The 22,817-nt window shown below is 43.9% G+C and overlaps 1 protein-coding gene across 2 annotated transcripts in view; it reads left to right on the top strand.

Moving 5' to 3' along the window:
- Nucleotides 1–130: 130 nt before the first annotated feature.
- Nucleotides 131–22,817, top strand: part of FREM3 (FRAS1 related extracellular matrix 3) — an 87,558-nt gene continuing 64,871 nt past the window's right edge. For both annotated transcript variants that reach the window (XM_082237530.1, XM_082237531.1), the window contains exons 1-2: nt 131–7,477; nt 8,963–9,052. In XM_082237530.1, the coding sequence (XP_082093656.1) occupies nt 2,263–7,477; nt 8,963–9,052 (5,305 nt within the window). In that variant the 5' untranslated portion in view covers nt 131–2,262. The remainder of the gene's footprint in view (nt 7,478–8,962; nt 9,053–22,817) is intronic.

The raw sequence follows: 22,817 nt of genomic DNA, 5'->3' as shown, positions 1-22,817 counted from the left end.
CTGCTAGGTTGGCAAGCGCTGGGACCGAGCAACATGAGCGCACCCCGCCGCGGGGATTCGAACCGCCGACCATGCGATTGGCAAGTCCTAGGTGCTGAGGTTTTACCCACAGCACCCGCGTCCCAGAAAAAGTAAGCAAACCAGTAATTAAACTTAACGTCACTGGCAGCCCATGAGGACTAATTATTTAAGCCAATTTAGTGTAATATTTAGACCAAAACAAATCTGCTTTGTTATATTTCAAATTAACGAAGCCACATGAAACTATGTAGATATAAGAACCAGAAGCAACAGTGCTTTGGAGAGAGCTCTTAGCATAAAATGTGCTATGCTTTGAAAGTTCATTTGAGAGAAAAAGTTTTTAAAATGCGGTGTATGACAAAATGTATTAGACATCATAACTGGTGCTGTGCGTGATAATCTGAAAATGAGGCCAATTGTCTCGAGAAATGCAAATGATCAATGGAACAGGCACCACACACACAAATACATTTACAGTCTGAATCCTGCATAAGTCTATTAGGAAGTCAAGCTTGACGGTGTTCAATTGGACTCACTCTCAAGCCTCCACAGAATGGCAGGCTGTTTCTACACATGTTTAGTCAGAAGAGAGTTCTTGTGTTCAATAGGAATTATTCAGATTCATCCAAGTTATAAGTTTGGATTGTAGGCATAGGCTTTTAGAATGTTTGCGTTTTATGAATTTGAAATGGCAATAATGGTTTAGGTTCCAATATGTTTATTCTTGGTGTTTCCGCCCCAAATGTTATTTTCCTCACCCAGTGTTCATGAGCACAGACTGCAGGTCTGTGGATGTCACTAAAAGTTGCATGTGAGCTCCCCATTTTTAATAGGGTGGAAAGCTCTCATCATGCAGAGGGGATGATTAATGAAGCTCCACCCCCACACCTGACATGAGTACTTGTTCAGTGTTTGGGGGCGTAAGCAGCAGCCACTCCATTTAGAGCTAAAGGCAGTAGAGGAAAAGTAGTGAGCTGAAAAGCAGCAAGCTGTTGCAGATGTCCAACAAAACCGCAAAGCCAAGGGTACAAAGGGAGAGCAAAATCTCAGGGTTGCATGCGTGTGTGAATTTCTACTAAATACAAAGTCTTGGTGCTATTTTTATGTTAAATGCAGCCCTGCTTTTGACTTGAGTGTCGTTCAGGTTTCCAGCAATTCGGGGGCAACTAAAAAGAGTTATAGCTATCATCTTCTATGATAGGTGAGAAAGTGTCATGCGCTCTGATTCTGTGCATGTTTACCTGTAGATAAGTCCCAGAGTTCAGTAACACTTGCTCCTATATTAGTGTGCACAGAACTGCAGTCCAAAAGAGCATCAAGCTGGCACTCAAGAGAACAGCACGTTATATACATGTATTTGATTTAAAATGGTTACAGCTGTGCAAATGTGAAGCTACCAAAAGTCCCAAGTTTTCTCTTTGGAGAAGGAAACTGGTTAATTTATCTGAGCAGAGAGCTATGAGGGTTCACTTGCAGCAAAATCCTATGCATGTCCTCTCGTAGGTAAGCCATGCTAAGTCCAACCAGACTTCCCCCAAAGTAAGGGTTGCAGCCTTAATTCCTTTGTAGCTTTCTCAGAAGGCGCTTTCCCCTTTTGGCTTAAAAGGGCTCCCTTGTTGTACTTTACTTTTATGAAGAATCTGGGTACACCCAGTGGCAGGAACCCAGCGAAAAACAACTCTCTTCCTATCCTACCAGTAGAATCAACGCCACAGCGCGGGGGAGGGAGGGAGAAAGTTATGCCCCGGAGCCACTGATTTCTGCACACCGAGTTCCGTGCCCGGCGAGGAAAGCTCTTCTCCTTGTTGAAAGTCGCCAGCGGAGCCCCGAGCGCGTCCCTCCCGCGCAGGGAGCGAGCCTGGCAGCAACCGGAGCCGGAGGGGGGAAGAGTCCCTCTCTCTCTTTTCGGGGGCTGGCTTACTCTCGCGCCGCTTTGGGCTGCAGGGAAGCGAGCCCTTGGTTCCTGGGTGGGCCGCGGAGGGGGGCGAGGGTGTTCCTGGGCGGCGCGAGGAGCTGCCAGCTCCCACCCCCTCTTCGCCTTCCCTTTAGTACCTGCGGCGGGCAGAGGCCGAGCCCACAGCGCCCCGCTCCCAGCAGCGCGAAGGAGCCGGGGGTCGTGCACCTTGCCTGCCTCACACGCCACAAGCCCGCCGTCCCGCCGCGGCGCCGGGTCCCAAAGCCCGCCGAAACTCCGGCGCGAGGGGCCCCAGCAGCAGCCGCCGCCGCCGCCGAGGAGGTGCAATGGCCGGAGCGACGAGGCAGCTCGGGGCGCTGCTGCTCCTGCTCTACAGCCTGGCGGCGCCCGGACACGCGCAGCGGCAGCCCGAGCCGGTCGAGCCGTCGCTTCTCCTGCTGGCGGCCGAGGAAGACCCGCGCACGCTCGACGGCGCCTCCGCCTCCGCCATCCTGGTGGCCAACCGGGGTCTGCGCGTGCCGTTCGGGCGCTCCGTGTGGCTGGACCCGGCCCGGGACTTGGTCCTCCGCGTGCAGCCCGGCGACAAGTGCGTGCTGACGGTGCTGGAGAGCGGGCCTCCGCCGGCGCCTCACCGCCCCGGCGCGCTCTCCCCCAAGCGCTTCCCGTGCGCCTTCGGCCCCGGCGAGGTGAGGTACACGCACTACGGCTCGCGCAGCCCCGGCCGCGACCGCCTCAGCCTGCAGCTGCGCTACGACTCGCCCAGCCGCACCCTCGTCGCGCCCTTCACGCTGGAGGCCGAGGTGCTCTCGCAGCAGCTGCGCCTGCTCAGCCGCAACCTGCCGCTCACCGTGGAGAAGCTGCGCGGCCTCAGCCCGCCGCTCGACGCCAAAGTGCTGGCCTTCGCCGAGCCCGGGGAGCCCGCTGGCAGCCGCTGCCGCCTCACCACGCTGCCTTTCCCCGCGGGCAGCGGCAGCCACCTGCCCGCCTACGGGCGCCTCGTGGACTCGCATGGCCGCCCCCTGCCGGCGGGCTACAGCAACGAGTGCGGCCGCTTCCTCGACGACGGGATCCGCTATGAGCACACGGCCACCACGCCGTCGCCCAACCGCGACTACATCCCCATGCGGGTGGAGCTGCTGCTGCAGCAGGACGGCGGCGAGGACTCCGAGGAGAGCCCCGGCGAAGTGGAGTATTTCCAGGTGGTGGTTCGCATCCGGGAAGGCGCCGAGAACACCCCGCCCAAGCCCAGCTTTGTGGCGCTGCTCATGATGGAGGTGGACCAGTTTGTGCTCACGGCCATCACTCCCGACATGTTGGCTGCTGAGGACTTGGAGAGCCCATCTGACCTCCTGCTCTTCAACCTCACCTCGCCCTGGCCCAGTGCAGGTGGGCACGACAGGGGAGCAAGCGACGACCCCCGCTTGCGGGGTTACTTGATCAGCACCGATGACCCCAGCCGGCCCCTCACTTCCTTCACCCAGCAAGAAGTGAGGGAGCTGAAGATCGCCTACCAGCCCCCCACAGTGGACTCTGACCAGGAGCGGCTCTTCCAGCTGGAGATGGAGGTGTTGGACCCTGAGGGTGCCTCCTCAGAGCCGTTTGCCTTCATGGTGGTGGTGAAGCCTATGAACACGTTGGCCCCAGTGGCTGTCTTTAACCGAGTTGCTGGGCCTCAGATGATGCTTTTTGAAGGCCAGTCAAGGCCACTTTCTGACAATCTTGAAATCAGTGACGAGGACAACCTGGATGAGGTGAAGGTATGGGTTACAAGAGGGCTGAAACATGGTGAACTCAGGGTTTTGGGCGTGCCACCTGGCCGCCAGTTTTTTACTGCAGCAGAGTTGGCGGCTGGTCAGGTGATCTACCAGCACGATGGCAATGAGCACAGCTACAGTGATAACATTGTATTCCGTATGGGGGATGGACGACATCAGGTGGAGTTTCTTTATCCAATCACTATTGCCCCAGATGATGACCAGCCGCCCATCCTCAATGCTAACACTGGCTTGGTCCTAAGTGAGCACCAGGTGGTCCAGATCTCTCCCTTTGTTCTCAGTGCTACTGACATAGACTCTGAAGACTCGACCATTCGATTTGTGCTTAAGGAGATTGAAGGATCTCCAGATACATCCACCCACCAACGTCTTGGTGAGCTTCTGCTGCGTCAGGCAGAGATTCCAGTTTCTTATGAAAAGGAGGAGGATGTGGTGGGAGATCATAGTGGGACATCCTCCTGGCACTTTGTGGAGAGTGAAGGTGTGTATGAGAAGAAGGTGACTGAATGGCTGCAACAGGACATCTTGGATGGAAAGTTGTTCTACAGACACACAGGGCCTCATAACACCAACCTAGTGATGGACCAGTTTGCATTCTATCTCCAGGATGATAATGACCCCCCAAATCAATCTGATGAGCAGGTGTTCATCATCAAGGTTCAACCAGTAGACAACCTGCCCCCAGAATTGTATCCAGGAACCACCTTGCAGATGACTGTTCTTGAATATCAGGTGACCCATTTCCGAAAGCGCTACCTGCGATACACCGATTTGGACGCAGATGACAGGGAGCTGAGATACATTTTGCTCACACCACCAACTGACACTGACGAAAACCACCCCGTACTGGCTGGAGAAATTGTGTTGACTGACAACCCTCTAATGTCCATTGCACATTTCACTCAAGCACAAATAAACCACCACAAGGTGGCATATAAGCCACCAGCCCAGGAACTTGGGATCACCCCAAGAGTGGTGCAGTTCACTTACAGTGTAGAAGACACGGCAGGTAATTCTGTGCCAGGCACCTTCACGCTATTCCTGCAGCCAGTGGACAACCAGCCCCCTCAAATCACCAACGCTGGCTTCACTGTGTCTGAGGGGGGCAGCTTTCTTGTCACCAGCAGTCAGCTAGATGCCACTGATAAGGATACAGACACTGACAGGATTGTCTTTACCTTAACTGAGGCACCTCTGCATGGCCACCTGCGCTACCTGGAGGAGGGGTTGATGGTACAGGGTGAATCATTTCTGTTAGATGACATTGCTAATGGTCGCATATCCTACAAGCATAGCGGTGATGAGCACACAAGTGATTCCTTCCAGTTGGAAGTGAGTGATGGGGTCCATCAAGTACCAATTACTGTTAAGATTGCTGTTCAGCCCGTGGATGATGAGCGTCCTAGCATCACTCTCCCTGGTAGTAATGGACTTTTGGGGGCCTTTATTGATGTGCTGGAAAATAGTGCCACTGAAATTACTACTTCTCTTATCCAGGGGACAGATGAGGACACTGATGAACTGGCCTTAACATTTATTGTGGAGGATCCCCCCAAACTAGGCGATATTTTAGTGGATGGGGTGCCCTCTAAGAGATTCACCCAGCAGGACCTCATAAGTGGGACAGTAGTCTATGCTCACACTGGTGGGGAGATTGGTATGAAAAAGCGGTCTGATGCTTTTAATCTTACTATTTCGGACCTCTCCAGTGAGTGGGTGGTGGGAGGCAGCACAGTGGAAGGAGTGCGTGTTAATGTGACTATTTTGCCAGTGGACAGCATTGCTCCTGAGGTTATGGTGGGGGAAGAACCATTCACTGTTTATGAGGGAGGAAAAAATGTTTTAAGCTTGGAGCTGCTGGATGTGGCAGATGTAGACACCCCTGGAGATGACATTCTGTGTACCATCCTAATACAAACCACTTCTGGCTACCTGGAGAATATCTCTCCAGCCCTTGGATCTGAAAAATCCAGGGCTGGGACCCCCATTAGTGCTTTTTCCATCAAGGATGTTCGTCTTGGGCACATCAACTATGTGCAGAGCATTCACAAAGGGGTAGAACCACTAGAGGACAGATTCACTTTCCATTGTTCTGATGGTATCAACTTCTCACCACACCAGTTCTTTCCCATTGTCATTATCCCAACTAATGATGAGAAGCCTGAACTGTTTGTACGTGAGTTTGTGGTGCTGGAAGGGATGAGCTTGGTGATCGACACTCCCATTCTGAATGGTGCTGATGGTGATATCCCTCCAGATGAGTTGCGCTTCTTTATAACTGTTCCTCCTAAGCATGGGCAGATTGTTAACCAGCTAACCACTGGTACTGTGTCTGTACACAATTTCACTCTGGAAGAAATCCGGGAGGCATCCAGCATTGTGTACGAGCATGATGACTCGGAGACTAAAGAGGACACTTTCAAAATCCAACTGACTGATGGCCTACACACCGTGGAGCAAGAAGTGTTAATTATGGTCATCTTGGTGGATGATGAGACACCTAGGATGTCTATCAATGATGGGCTAGAAGTGGAGATTGGTGAGTCCAAAGTTATCACTAATCGGGACCTCAAGGCAACTGATATAGATTCAGAGGACAAGACACTTACATATGTTATTCGCTTAGTACCCAGGCACGGCCTTCTGCAGCGCTTGAGCAAAGAAGGAGAGGTGTTAGGCAACATTACACTGGGCATGAATTTCACACAGGATGACATAGACCAAGGTTGTATTCAGTATATTCACACTGGCCAACAAGGAGTCCGGGACTTAGTTAAGTTTGATGTCACTGATGGCATAAATCCTTTGATAGACAGATATTTCTACATTACCATCAGTAGTATTGATATGGTCTTCCCTGAGGTGATCAATAAAGGAGTGACTCTGAAAGAAGGAGGGAAGGTGACACTCACTACTGACCTCCTCAGCACAAGCGACATTAACAGCCCTGATGAGCATCTCCAATTCAGTATCACCCGTGCCCCAAGCAGAGGTCATTTGGAGAACTCTGACAGCCCTGGTGTTCCTGTCACTACCTTCACTCAGCTCCAGCTAGCTGGAAACAAGATTTATTACATCCACACTGCAGAGGATGAGGTGAAGATGGATAGCTTTGAGTTTGAAGTGACAGATGGCTATAATCCAGTCTTCCGCACTTTCAGAGTCTCCATTACCGATGTGGACAATAAGAAGCCAGTTCTAACTGTCCATGACCTGAACATTCAGGAAGGAGAAACCAAACTGATCACCCCATTTGAGCTTAATGTAGATGATCGGGACACACCTGACCATCTACTCCGTTTCATAATTACCCAAGTCCCTGTACATGGTCAGATTATTTACAACAATAGCTACCCTGTGACCAGCTTCACTAAACAAGACTTAAATGAGAACTTGATCAACTATAAACATGATGGCACAGAAACGACTCACGATAGCTTCTCTTTTACTGTTACTGATGGGACCCACTCAGACTTCTATGTTTTTCCTGACACCATCATTGAAACACGTCACCCGCAGACTATGAAGATCCAAATCAATTCCCTGGACAATGGGGTGCCACAGATAGTAGTGAATAAGGGTGCCTCAACTCTGAGAAATATTCCAACTGGGCACCTTGGATTCTTGATCACCAGCAAATCCCTGAAGGCAGAAGACAGAGACAGCTCACACAAATTGCTGAAATACAAAATCACAGATGGGCCAAAGCATGGACTTCTCATTCATACTGGCCTAGGAAATGGAAGTGTTAAAGCCTTTACTCAAGGTTAGTGCTAACTGACTTCCTCATTACTTATTTGTTTCTTTGGAATGCTAATTTCATGTAAATAGCTGTAGCTTTTAAGATTATTGCTTGCTTTAAGATCTTGCATCATTTACAGATTCTAGTCAACAAACCACTTGCATTGTAGAAGGCACACAGATTTTAATCCATTCTGGGATAGATGGTGTTTGATTAGTGGCATATATAGGTGTATTTGTAAAATGACAAGTATTTTGTTAAAGAGCAGAGCCACAGCATACATTTAAAGTACATTCAATGCATGTTTAAAGCATATGACCTTTTCTTAAGAATTGTGGCAACTAGTTTCCCTCTCACAGGCCTAAAATTCCCAGTATACCCATAAACTCCACTTCCCAGGATTCTTTGGGGACAGTCATGTGCTTTAAATGTGTGTTGAATTTGCCTTAAACGTAGAGCATGAATCTGCCCTTAGCTTCAGTCCTCAACCAGCAAGGAGTGGGGGTAATAGGGTCTGCATTACTGACTTTGTGAAGTGCTTTGAGCAATTACAATGCTAAATATTATTTGTGGCTTCTTCCCTCCCTGTAGCACTATGAAAACATAAGTCTGGATGCCAACAAGTTGTGTAGTAGCTATATACAACCTGTTGGCTATATAGGCACTGTATACAGTACATCGGTATGGACACGCAAAAATAACAGCACCCCAAGAGCCACCCAGGTAGCTCTGTGCCCAAAGAGCATAGGTTTCTTGAGCAGCAACCTTGTGGCATAGGATGGAACTTTAAGAGGCTGTTTCTGTACATCAGCCTTCCCCAACCTGGTGCCCTCTGGATGCTTTGGACTACAACTTCCATCAGCATCAGCCAGCAAGGCTGTTGTGGATGGGACAAATGAGAGTTGTAGTGCTAAACATCCAGAGTACACTAGGCTCCTTTTGTGGTGGTTGCCTGGTGTTCAGAGGAAAGGAAATGCCATTGGGTGTGCCTTACACAGTCCTTTGGTTCCTGGGCAGGTGTTCAGTCTGAAGATGCCATTTAAGTGGATGTGGGTCACAATCGTAAAATCCCAGGTAGATTGCATTCAGGGAAGGTAGTGAATCCTGGAATTGTAATCTAAACAGCTCTTTGAAAAACGGAATTGCTCAAGTCAATGGCTCAAGTCATGGACTTGAGTTTTAAGATCACTTTTTAAAAGTAACTTTTAAGTTTCTCATCATGTTTCAGCCTTTAGCAAAAACAAAAATACCCGTATTCAGCACTTACAGTTTTGTTTTTAAATTTGTTGTTGGTTTGATTTGTGAACTGTTGCTTGCATATATTTTTTGAGTTGTACTTTGTATTGAAGAGGGGGATATTATGTATCCAAAATAAAATAAAAAGTCTGCAAAGAACATTTGCAGTTTGCAGGCATATTCCTTTTAGAAGTTCAAACTACTGAGAAGTCTTTGGTGTCAGCACTGTAGCGATTCAGTTACCCACATGGTTTTTTTTTCTTATCCTGTTAGCTGATATTGATGACATGAAGATCTGCTATGTCTTGAAGGAAGGTGACAATGCAACTAGTGACATGTTCTACTTCTCTGTTGAAGACAGTGGTAAGATAACAAATTTCTTGCTGAAGTATACTCTAAAATCAACGCAGGAATATTGGAATCAGTTATACACTTTCTGTTGGGCATTTGATAACAGTTTTAGGTGTACAGCAAAGGTTTACTCAGAATAGACCCACTGATATTAATGGTCTTGAGTTAGTCATGTGCATCAATTTTAACGGATCGACTCTGAGTATGATTAACATAGAATGCATACCATGTATTCTGTGTATTTTTATCAACCTAAAACAATGCATGTTTATTTATAAGTAAGTTCCCCTGTGAATAGTGGTGCTTCCTCCTTAGTAAGTGTGCATGGGATTGCTGCCTAGAAGTTGCCATTAACTTCAGCTTGATACTGCAGGTTAGGGACCTGGAATAGGTGTCAGGATCCCCCTGTTTGCACTTCTGTCTCTTACCTTCACGCGATGTTTTTGGGCTACAGCTCCCATCACCCCCAACCATTGCCCATGCTGGCTTGGCTTGGTGGGAGTTTGAGTTGAACAACATCTGGAGTGTCAGAGGTTCACCTGCTGCAAATGATTCTCATAATGTGGGTTGTACAGTTGGTTAGGTGGGGGGTGGTAAGGGATAACTGCAAATTATGTTGTGCATTTTTTGTTCCTTTTGCAAGTACTTTCCCTATACTTTAAAACCTGGAGCACAGGCTACTTTCATGCAGCTGTTCAGCGATTTATGTGACAAATTAAAAATAATAATAACAATTTTTAAAAATGGTGTGTGTATCAGTTGTTCAAAACGGGGGCTGTTTAGGAACATTGGAAGCTGCCTTGCACCAAGAGCAACCATTTGATCCATCTAGCACACAATTGTCTGCTATACTGAATGGCACCATGTCCCCATTAATTCCACCCCTACATGAAAATGCCAATAATTGAACCAGATACCTTTTGCATACAAAGCTTGTGCTCAGATGCCCTGGCATCCTCAATTTTTAATATTTTCCAGGTGTATCTAACCTGTATCATTGCCATAGTGACTGGAAAATTTGTATAACACTAGCCCTTGCACAAGAATCCAAACATCTATCCCTAATCATTTATTGGTTGGTATAACTGTTTTTGTGCGTGCCATAAACCAATGCCTGTTTCATTGCACCATAAATTTACCTGCATTCTTTGTTCTGCCTATGCAGGGAAAATGCTCTGAAGTCCTAGGCTGTGTGATTGCTAAATATTTATATAGTGCTCTCAAGGTATATGTTCTTAAAGAATAAATCAAACAGAAACCTGCTAAATGCATGCCCTTTAACACTAGAAAAGAAGAATTAAAAGGGGGAAGGGAGGAATTCAAAAACAGTGTGGAAAATATGGAACATGTTAGAGCATATACTTTAGTAGTAACTCAAAGCTCACTGTTGGTTGGAACAGTAATGGAGCATGTAGGCAGTCTATGTGATTACTTTTGTGCCTTCATTTTGCTCCCAGACTTCCATAAAATTTTATAAAATTGCAACCTTAAATTGGCATTCTAAAAAGCAAATACTTCTGCTAGACACATATCTACAATTGCTGGCTATTTAAATGATAAATGATAAAGAAAATAATAGACTATAATTACTACTCTTGCAAATCAGACGGTTCCTTTGATAATTTAGGCTGCAATTGTGTGAAAACACTTTCCACAGAGCAAATTGGTAGGGACATTTCCACATAAAAATGCACAGGATTGTGTTGTTTCGTAAGAAATTTGTAATAAGATTCCAAGTTTCAAAAATGCCCATTATTCAGGCTAACTTATATACTAGATCTTGATAGTTTTGGAGCGTACAGACAGCTGGCTTTATCACATCATCTAGTATTATATTCCTAAAGCTCAAAAGTAAACTAACAAGTTGTAATACACTTATGTTCCTTGTGCAAGTAGAGTGACCTTCTTTATCTCTAGTTTTATGGCTGTTTACATCCACAGGCAAAGGTGTTATTATTGTGTCACAATTTACAATGCATCTGGATGGAGATTGCATTCCGCCGGATGTTGTACAGAGACAGAACAAAATATGATACCTGCTCCATAAACTTAAATGTATGCTTTAGCTGTCAATTTTCATGGCAGCTTTCTGAACATGTAGCTGAGATGTAAAGAACTGAATAACCCTTCAGAAGAAGATAATTAAGAAAATGTATGTTGTTTACTAATGTGTCTGAAAGTCAGCCCAGAGGTATTAATAGATATGTAATTTAAAATGATAGGTATATATGCAAAATGTTGTTAAATCAGATTATATTCTCAATTATACATATGTGAACCTAGTGAAAGTGTACCAGGGACATAGGTAGTTAAATTGTTTGGCTCTAGCATTGATTAATGTCATATGACACAGTATTCCAGGGTTCCAAGTACCAGGTTTGAGTGGCTAGCAGCTGGGATTGTCTGGAACGAAATCATATGTGTTTAGCAGAAATCCCTTAATGGGTTTGAGGCCTGTGAATATAAGTGATAAGGTGATACTGAAGTCAGTAGAAGGTGATAATATGTGGCACTGGTTTTGAAAGCTAGAGGAACGAATGTGACATGAGTGTGAACATATCAATGCTAGATGCAAGCGTTCATGATCCTTTATGGGTGGCTAGTAGATGTTGTCTTTATGCACATTCTTTTCCTACTCCAGAGAATGTAACAAATCACCCCATATTTCAGCACTGCACAGGTGTATAATTCTGATGCATGGTTAATTTAGGAACAGGAACATTGCAGAACAGAGAAGTTTGAGAAGTTTCATTCAGTGAAGCCCAAGATCCCAGGTAGACTAGAAGCAGTAGCTGTCAAGGATTTACTTTGGCCAGGTGCAATTAACCTGGTGCTGATTTGATTAATCAGCAAAGCCCAGGTGCTGTTAGTTAGGTTCTTGGTGTCCAAGTTGTGATTGGGTTGGCTGGCCACCAGACTTTTACAGTTTGGCAAAAAGACCCTATTAGTTCAGCTATTCCTCCTAACATAAGTATGTCATGCTCCTCCGAAAGGTTAGTTTTGAATCCTGTTGGGGGTTCCAAGAATGTCTTCTAAGCCTGCTTCTTTTGTATGTATTAATGGGTAATTAGAATTTAGACATGAACTTTTATTGGTTTTATATTCTCAGCTGTTTGTGTAACTGAGAAGCTTGCCTTATTTTAAATAAACCTTTAGATTTTTTACTGGTCTGGGTTGTCACTTCAGAGCTGCTTCATGCTAGAGTCAGCTGCCTGTATTTGTCTTCTATCATAAATTGTTATCTCCTGGGCTGGAGAGGGCTTCTCCCACACTCCTAGACAGCAGCTTTTTAGTAATGGCTTGTGTAGCAGGTGTTATAATGGTGCAGATGTAGGATGAGTAAGGCAGAGGCTCTTTAATCCAGTAATTTATAATGAATAATAATTTTTAGTGTTTATATAGTGCATAAGTGTTAAAGATTTGCCTTGTTTACACGACTCGGTAAACTATGGCTTACTGTGTTTGTGCAAACATATGGGCTTCCACAGAGGAACGTGCAACCCCTTTGTTCCTCCTCAATCCATTTTTTGCTTCTGAGATAAGATAAGTTTGGGCTTAGCATCTAAACCTGGGCATGTGGCTAAGTTTGCTTTTCACTGACCACTAACCTCTCCATGTGGTCTGTAATTGTGTGAGTGAATGACCAGGTGGATAGAGCTACAATCTCAAGTAGGACTGTACTAGTTACAGTTCTGAACTCTGGAATTACCCTGGGTGGAATTCTGGGCACTAAGAGTGTATGGTAATTAATATGCAGATGATTGCTCTTTGTGGCAAGTGTTGGAGTAGATGCACTCTCTTCAATCTTTATGCTGTTGTTTCTGTTGTTTATTTTAGAAGGCAAACACCTGTAATTTAAGAATAGCGCATTTGGTTTCCCCACCCCGCACACCATATTTCTCTTTATATCCTGACTAATAGCGGGATGCAGAAATGTTATTTGCTCATTCAGTTTGTTAATATAATGGGAGCTTTTGAAGTTTTGGAATACAAATCTACTAAAATAGACCAGGCATCCCCAAACTCCCCTCCAGATGTTTTGGGACTACAACTCCCACCATCCCTAGCTAACAGGACCAGTGGTCAGGGATGATGGAAATTGTAGTCCCAAAACATCTGGAGGGCCGAGTTTGGGGATGCCTGAAATAGACAAATGCATAAAATGGGAGTAGGAGGGGGAACTCCTGTCCAGATTATATTACTTTGAGATATTGCTTCATTGAGATTTTCTTGTATTGGATTTCAAGGAATAAGAGTTCTCTTGTTTGAGTAATAATTCTCTGAGCCATACTTCTGCTGGGTACATTTGCATCCTTGGCAGTCTTACAGCTCAAAGGATCTTCCTTTTTTGAATGAAGCCAATATAGTAAGCAATAGACAAAGCTGTGACAGTGCAAATGACCCTTGTCTGCGCTTTGTCTCTACCAGTGGAAAAACATTGAACCTGAGCCAATTGGAACAAAATGGACTGAAAGAAAAAACATATTCAGTCCTCCTGTAACAGCATGCAACTGACAAACACAAGTATTTAGGCTGCAGTCCTATACTCACTTGCCTCAGAGTAAGCCCTATTGAGATTTGCTTCTGAGTATGGCATGTATTGGATTGCACTGTTACTTGGTTAACACAAGGAATGCAGTTCTGAATTTAGCCAACTAATGCTATCTTTACTGTGCAAGAGAAGATGTTGTTCGTACTCGTGCAACCAACTGTTGTGTGTGTTTTGCAAGTGGATAGATAGGCACATCGTGGGCTATAACTGTAGTAACTAATGTAATAAAAGAAATACATATCAAATTGATTTCCCTGGGAAGTTAGGCCACTTGGTGCACATGGAATACTCCAAACCAAGGACTATAGCTTTAGCCAGGCTTCCTCAACCTCGGCCCCCCAGATGTTTTTGGCCTACAACTCCCATGATCCCTGGTGTTATGTACTCAAGTTCTCACCCTGGGCCAGCAGGGGGATACTGTAGATAGTTCAGGTCCACATATGCAAATAAGGGATCGAAAGTGACGTCAGTGATTGGATAGTTACAGAAAATGGTTACTGTTGCGTTCTAGTGGAGCTCTATGTAAGCAGGCTGGCTGAACCCTTCAGTTCAGTTCTGTTCTGGCCTGTGAATAAACAAGAGCTGTTTGAAGAATTGCTGTGTCGTCTGATATGTTCACCCACAACTTAACACCTAGCTAGCAGGACCAGTGGTCAGGGTTGCTGGGAATTGTAGTCTCAAAACATCTGGAGGGCTGAGGTTCAGGAAGCCTGGCCTTAGCTATGGTTTCTTGTTACCCAAAGTATGCAGTAATGTCACTATTAACAGTTGGAAAATAATATGCAGTTCTGGTTAGAAGTATGTATATCCAGTGGGAGTATCTTAAAATATTACAGTCTCTATTTATTGCAGTTTAAAATATTGCAGTCAGAGAGGCTGGACATTATGTCTAACTTGCTTCTGGTTTTTTATCTGTTGCTTTTTAAAATTGTTTATAGTGTATGCTTCTGATCTTCTTTCAGAGTGAAAGCAGGATATAAATAATATTCAAGATATAGTCTGTGTTTTAAAATTTGCTTATATTGATGTTTGGCATCCTGAGCACTAGCATGAATTGGAAAGGCTGCACTAAAATCTAATAGTAAGGTGTTTTTTCCCCTTGTGTACAGATTAGACTTGCTATTGCTGTATTACCTCTCTCAATTAACAGGATATTGTAGAAATTAGGTTTTTATGCTGCTGTTCAGCATACATATTAGGGGAAGGAAAACCACCTGTGGTGATCTTCTCGTCTCGGAAAAAGAATCTATGCAGTTAAGCATTTTGATATATCTATCTGTTTTACTTGCTTTATAAAGCTGTGAAGTGTGTTGAAATAAATGTATCTTAAACAATGAAAATAGTTTCCAATGTAGGATCAGACTGTAGAAACTCTGCCTTATAAGGGAAGAAGTCCTGGAGGCTGGCACAACAGTATAAACAAAAAAAGTATAATCCCCCTTCATTATATACCTCCAGCCGTGTTTAAGAAATATAATACTTTGCAAGGAATACTAGTTAACAAGCATAATGCCTATGCCTGACTTTTCAAAATAATATCCATAGTCTCAGTTGTCAAGTTTGCCGACCAGCAAAAATTAGTCAGAATCATCCCTGGAGTGATTTTTTTTAAAAAATGAAGCTGCTGCAACATCATTGTAAACTGATGTAAACAGTGGTGCAATTAGTCCTACAAGTAAAGGATCTGATGTGAAGAATCCAGGAAAATGTGTACAGTGCTGGGGTTTATATAATAACTTCCATGGGTAGTGTGTTCCACGTGGCAGTAGCCATGGAATGAACCTCTGGCACATGCAGATCCAAAAGACGTGCCCCCATACATGATAGCAATGAACAGGCAGGTATAAATTGGGTACGATGATGTCTCAGATATTGTTCAGAGTTGTTTAGGACTTCATACACTTGGTATAACACCATAAATTTGGCCTGCTAGCAATCCTGGCCACAACCCATGCTGCCACATTCTGCACTAGCTACAGCTTCAGGACCAAATGTAAGGGCAACCCCCATACAGAACACATTGCAGTAATCCTATCATGAGGGTATCAGTGCGTGGGCCACTGTAGCCAAGCTATCCTTATCCAGGAAGGACCAAACCTGACGTACCTGCTGGCATAAGTTTAGCATTGGGTCCCAATTCAGCCTGTGTTTGAAATATTGCAATAAGAAGACTTTCCCTCAAATGCTTAAAGTATTCCCATATTTTGGCATTTTACGTAGAAGATATTTGTCTGCAACAGCACATTTACAATTTCACAAAGCATTTTCATATGTGCTAGTTACGTAACTGCATTTTCTCTGCTGCATTTATTTATTATTTATTTCATAAAATTTATACATCACTTCATAGTTTGTTTGTTTTTAAAAAAAACTGCTCAAAGTGGTTTACAAAAGATGCTTCTGGGGCTGTGGGCATTGGTGCCTTAGTTCGGATCTCTTATACAGGAAGAATGATATACTCATACAGTTAAATACATTAAAGTCCTTAATGAAAATTACATTTAAATATAGGACATTTAATGACTGAACATAATATGCTAATGAGTACAACTAATGGTTTTTTAATAAAGAATTGGCTGAACATTAGCTTTTCAATTAGTGCTATTTAAATATTGCAGTTAGAAAAACACCCTCTCCCCCTTACAGTTTTTCCATTGTACATAGTGAATGGTGTTAAATCTTTGATTTCTTAGCTAGTTGGGATCAGTCACTAAGCCCCTTTCTCAGAGTGCCTGAGTTAATCAATAGACTGCAAGCAGGACAAACAACCTTTTATCCTTTCTGCATCTTCATCTTTCATCCCTGATTGAGAGGGGCTTTGCTATGTAAGTTGTTAGCGCTGAATATATTTTTGAAAATGTTCCTTAAGCAGATACTTGGTTGCAAGCATCCCTTTGAAGTAGTGTCAGTTCTTTTGGAGATAAATGTGAAAATGTGTTTGTTTTGTTTTAGAGTGAGGAGTTTTCCGCCTTGTCCAGTTACAGCAGTTTTTTTTAAAAACTGAGAGAATACTGTTAATAAAGACACGATTTCAGTATAGCAAATAGGTTGACTGTAGCGGACTTGAAAAGTACTCTCCCAGTACACCTTTTCTTGCATACATCTAATTTATTGCCTAATTTTTAAATGTGACAAATAATAATTTTTTTTAGTCCTTCACATACCTACTCAGACACATATTGAAATTAACAAGACTTAATTGCATGTGTCAGTCTCATTGATTTCAATATGCTGCTGAGTTGGTGCGTGTCAGTAGGAATCTCAACCTCAGTTTATAGCAGTCTGCTTTCCTAATTGTTATCCTCAGTTTGGGGGTAAAAGTTCTGCATGGTGTGTGCTTCTGTAATATATTAAATATAATCTGAACAGCTGAATTTAGGATCAGTCTTTCTGGACATTAATATTCTTGGTCATCCTGTAAAGCTAAGCAGCCTGAGAATGTAGATTGGTGTTTGCCTTTGCTTCTAATGGCACTGTTTTGATTGCTTTCTAGACACAACCATTTGACACCTGCCATTTAACTATTTGTAGTTCTTACTGCAATGTTTGCCTGTATGTGTCCATGACAAAGCAAACAAAAGCTACATTTCTAGCAATTTGTTACATTTGGAAGCAAAGCTTAAATATCTGACTGAAATGCTATTGCTGCTTCTCCCTAATTAACACGTTTCAGCTTCCTCAGAGGTCATTAGTGTTTTAAGCAATATGTCAAATCAATTTCTGTGCTTTCACTAAAATTACAGTAAAGGTTATGAGGACCTCAGAGTTTATAAGGAGACCACTACACTGATGACCACCCATGAATAGATGAGAAACAGGGCTGAATCAAAGGAAGTTCATATGTAGGCAAGCTGAGAACTCTTCTTTTTGAAATGCAGCATCTAAATGTCTATATAAGTAAATAAATAAATGTAAGTATTAAAAGCTGACATTATGTTTTGGGAAATTCATACGCTTTCTCATACAGCATGGACTTCATCACAGTTGTTGTGATTTGATTAGAGCACCATATCTTTTGCATCGTCTAATTATATAACGGGGATGCGGGTGGTGCTGTGGGTTAAACCAAAGAGCCTAGGACTTGCTGATCAGAAGGTCGGTGGTTCGAATCCCCGCGATGGGGTGAGCTCCCGTTGTTCAGTTCCTGCTCCTGCCAACCTAGCAGTTCGAAAGCACATCAAAGTGCAAGTAGATAAATAGGTACCGCTCTGGCGGGAAGGTCAATGGCGTTTCCGTGCGCTGCTCTGGTTCGCCAGAAGCGGCTTAGTCATGCTGGCCACATGACCCGGAAGCTGTATGCCGGCTCCCTTGGCCAGTAAAGTAAGATGATCACCGCAACCCCAGAGTTGGTCACGACTGGACCTAATGGTCAGGGGTCCCTTTACCTTTACCTTTAATTATATAATAATTTTTGGTTCTTTCAGCTGAATATCAAGGAAACGCACCCTCTTTTTAAAAAAAATGTTGCATTAAGTCTTGCCCATGGTTTTTATAATATCCTACAGAGTTTAGAATGTGGACATCCAGGTTCAAAGTATTTTTCCTGGACAGATATCTCTTTGAACCAGCTGGAGGCAGAGGTGTCCAGATATAACTGCAGCTTGGGGTAGACAATCTTTCTCAGCCTGCAGGCAACATTCCCCTCTAGGCAAACGTTTGGGGGTTACAAGTCAGCGGTGGGTGGGGTTGGCGGCAAAAGGGCCAAGCAACAAACATGAAGTTTACATTTGTACAGTAGGCTAGGTTTTGCACACGCCCACACACCCTCTCTATCCTCCAGTCAAGCAAGCAGGAAGCATCAAGAGCACATCCAGTTCAGGCAAAAGCACTTGTGGTGGGGGACAAAGGAAGGCATTCAGGCCTAGGGAATTGGAGTGATGTTGAGGCAGGGGTATGGCTTGGTATGGTCCCAAGGGCCACATAGGGAGGTTGGGGGCACTTTTGGCCCTGGGGCCTGAGGTTCCTCCCCTAGTGGTGGTGATCAGGGAGTGACAGGGTTTCCTTTCTAATATTCTGTGTTTCATTTCTGGTACCTGCACCTGACTGGAAAAATTAGCTGGTTTCTTTATGGTCTTAGCTCTTCCGCCTGATGGAGCTATTTGAATTAGGAGCTAGAGGACTTGGAGTAAACCTGGCACCTTCGCAAAATGGAGATGCAAAGCTCTGCGAAAATGAGTATTCAGTTGCTGAATAAATCCATCAAATTTATAGTTTTATCTCGCACTACCACTCAATCATAAAGTGGGCCTTGCCAGACTCAGCCTGCCCCCTTAAAATGGAATTAGTTGCGAGATGCTTGCATCACTTCTGTTTTGAGGAATGGGTTGTCAGCTTGAAATGTATAATTACATGAGAAAATTGTTAGTGACTAGGTGATATACTGTGTCTTAATCCTTTATGAATATTTTTAGGCACTGTGCAACTATTAAAGGAATAAGTAGAGAAATATTTTACATGTCATGATGTCTACGCAATTATACCTATCTTACCTATCTGTCTGTGATTATTTTAAAATACTTAAGTGGCTAAACTTTATTAATGCGTAAGTAATCACATTAAGCATTGTTGTACCAGCTCTTTTCTTTAAAATACAATTTTGGTTTTTGAAGCTAAGAAACTTGGAGTTACTAACCTTTGGGTAAATGATCTAAAGGATAAAATGAGAAGCAAATATCCCCACACTTGAGGACGCACTGGAGATTGTGCTCAGTGTTGGATGGAGGAGGCAGCTGGTCCAGTGGTGTCTCACTCTGCAGATTTGGCCAGCGTCTGTGTCAGTTTTTTGGGGGGGTTGTTGATCTGCCTGGACTAGGGGTGGGCTTGAGGGAGTGGAGACTGCTTATTTCCAAATGTATTTAAATTGTGCTTCAGTCAGTCAGTTCTTGGTCTAATGACCCATCCACCCTACCAAAGCTGTACCTATTTGTCTACTTGAACTGGCATGCTTTCAAACTTCTAGGTTGGCAGGAGCTGGGATGGAGCAATGGGAACTCACCCTATTGCATGGATTTGAACCACCGACCTTCCGATTGGCAAGCCCAAGGGGCTCAGTGGTTTAAATCACAGCGCTGTCCCTGCTCCTGCCAACCTAGCAGTTTGAAAGCATGCCAGTGCAAGTAGATAAATAGGGTAACGCTGCAGCGGGAAGGTAAATGGCATTTCCATGCGCTCTGGTTCCCATCACGGTGCTCCGTTGCGCTAGAAGCCACATGACCAGGATGCTGGCCACATGACCAGGAAAGCTGTCTGTGGACAAACGCCAGCATCCTTGGCCTGAAAGCAAGATGAGCACCACAACCCCAGAGTCGCCTTTGACTTGACTTAGCTGTCCAGGGGTCCTTTACTGTTACCTAACTTTACCCACTCTACCACCTTCAACTTGGAAAGCCCTTCTTGATCTAGCTGTGTTCATTGGAGACTGCAATATCTTGGGTTGGCTGCCAGTTAAAGGAACTGAAAAGTAATTTAACTGCACCCTTATATTGCCTAGGCATGGCATGAGTTTTCACCTTCCTCATAGCTGAGGTAGGGAGCTTGGTATTACTTCTGTGATGGGTGTTAGTTTTCATTTTCACAGCTGGTGCTTTGGAATCAGGTGGAGCTGCTCCTAAGGCAAAACAGGGTGTGCTCCTGGGTAGGGATGAGGGAGAAATTAAATTTCATTCACATTTTAAGCCAGATATATCAAATTTGCTGTTTCTGAAACAATATGAAAACCAGCACACAACCATCCCTCGAAATTTTCACTTATCTGAAATTTGCTCCGTAGTTCTCCAACTGAAAAATCTTTACGAAAATACATGTTACGGGAGAGTGTGCATAAAAATAATGCATTCATGAAAATAGCATACAAAAATGTATTATATTTGGGGTTGCATCCTAAATAGTGAACACGACATGCTTCTGACAGTTGTCCTTGTGCACTAAATGCTATAGCACTATTGGCTTATTTTTAGTTTAGGGTAAATTTTGTATAAACTCACCCTGAATTGAAATCAATGAAAGATCTATATAGGCAAGTCATGCTTGCAATCTAGGCTAAACTCTGATTTTTACAATGATGGAATTTTTCCAGAGGGATCGGTAACTGTGTTCACAGCAGAGATGGGAAACGAAAAGCCCTCGAGATGCTGTTATCCTCCAACTCCCATGAGCCCTGGCCATCATAGCTTGCAATCAGGAATGATGGAACTTGTAACATCTGGAGGGCCAAGGTTTCCCCAGACCTGTGTTGTGGCTATTGCAATAAAGAGTCTTGCACTGCAAATGGGTGGAATGATGGCCCTATTAACGTCAGCTAGTAATGTAAGAGAGGCTGTCTGGAGTTTGTTCCTATAGAAAATTGTAGTAGGAAGGTTATTTGTTTCCGTAGCAGTTGAGTTAAAATGTAATGCAATAGCTAATCGGATAAATCGCTTAATTCACCCTTAATTTCCACTCTATATTCAAGAACTAGCAGGAAGGAAATACTAGATTACTTAATACATTTGGAAGATAGCTGAGAAAAATAGCAATTCTTAGTTTTCATGGATGTTTGCCATCCCAGTTAATCCATATTAACTTTTTAAAAATGTTCCTCTGTTTGAACTAAGCATTTACCCCCATACGTAGCTCTAGATTATATTTCTGTGTTACAGTTTTTACTGCACCCATGTATGCATGCTTGTGAAAGTGCTGCAGTTTTGTTTAATGTCTTGCTGCCTTACACCTGAGTGGTAGCAGGGAGGCTGAAGAGAAAGACTGTTTAATCATGGATTTGTAGCTACCTTTACATAGGCAATATAACAATGGGCCAAACAGAGTGAGATACTTTTTAAAAGGAAGATTTCTTTGAACTCCATATTTGCGTTTGTTCAATCCCAGTTGACTAGGTTTTGATCAGTACCAGTTGACTGTAATCATTCCTGGAACACTTTTAACAACTATAGTATTTAAAAACATCTGGAAGCCTCTGGCTATATCACTGTCAGTGACAAATCCATGGGTGGATAGACTGTAGGTCTCAAAACTTGTATAGAATCATAGAATTGCAGAGTTGTAAAGGACCCTGAGGATCATGTAGTTTCACCCCCTGCAATGCAGGAGTATGCAGCTGTCTCATATGGGGATCAAACCTGCAACCTTGGCATTAACAGCACCAGGCTCTAATAGCTGAGCTATCGTGTGCTTAGGGGCGTCCTCTTCCAATGCTAAGCTCATGGGGGGCCCCGCAGTGGCCATGAAGTACAGTGCCCCTCGCTGCACTTTTAATTGCCTTTCAAGCCATGGAAGATGACCGTCTGAAGTGCAGAGCCTTTTATATCCGTGGAGGGTTACCCTGCATTTTAGACACCTGCAACATCAGGGTACAAAAATGTGTGGGGAGCATCTGCAAACAACAATGCTTCAGCATATCGCTTTCCACAAGTTGGAAGGCAGTAGAAATTATGCTGCCTCACTGCCCATTCTTCCTAGCTCAGCTTCACACCTGAAGAAGGTGAACCTTCACAGGGGCTGGGGCTGGTGTGAGGGAAGAACACTGATCCTTGGGGATAATATGTGGAACACAAATATACCAAATGTCTTCCATAATAAATTTGGGGGCATGAAATGCTTAAGGAAAGTAGATGGTGCAGGTGAGAGAAAACGCTGGAGTGAAGCACGGTGGGAATTCTTTAATATATTTTATTTTTCTGCCCCTCCTCCCCTCACCTTGGGTATTATTGAACTTTTATCCTCAGATTATTACAACATTTTTACTGTTGAGCTTCTTTTTTCTTATTGTTGTTTCCCTCATTGTTTCATTTATTTCTATATGTTGTTATTAATCGCCTTGAGGTTATTTCGGAAGGAAAAGTAGGGTACCAACATTCATTGAAACAAAGGTGCTTTCAGCAGTTAGCAAAACACACATACACACACATATATATGAATGAATACAGTGTATTATTTGCCATCTGTAATACTGTAAACCTGTAAGCACAGTTGCAAATTTAATCTTACATGTCGATCATATAAGAATGGCAAAATGATGAACTAAGTAATTGGCAAAATGGTGTGTTCTGTTGTTCAAAGCAGCCCATGTGTAATGAGACCTAGAGGATTTGTTGGAGCACAGGAAGCAATCAGAGACGGGATCTGTTGTCCTGCCAGCAGCTTTTGCCAGAATAACAATTAGTGTTGGACTTTGTGGCAGTGTTACCGGCAGATGCCAATTAGGCATAAGAGTCAAAGGAAAGCCCAAAA

The sequence above is a fragment of the Podarcis vaucheri genome (genome assembly GCF_965113315.1).
Source record: "Podarcis vaucheri genome assembly, chromosome: 9".
NCBI lineage: Eukaryota > Metazoa > Chordata > Lepidosauria > Squamata > Lacertidae > Podarcis > Podarcis vaucheri.
Note: the sequence above shows the minus strand (reverse complement) of the source record. Positions and strands in the feature narration are given on the sequence as shown.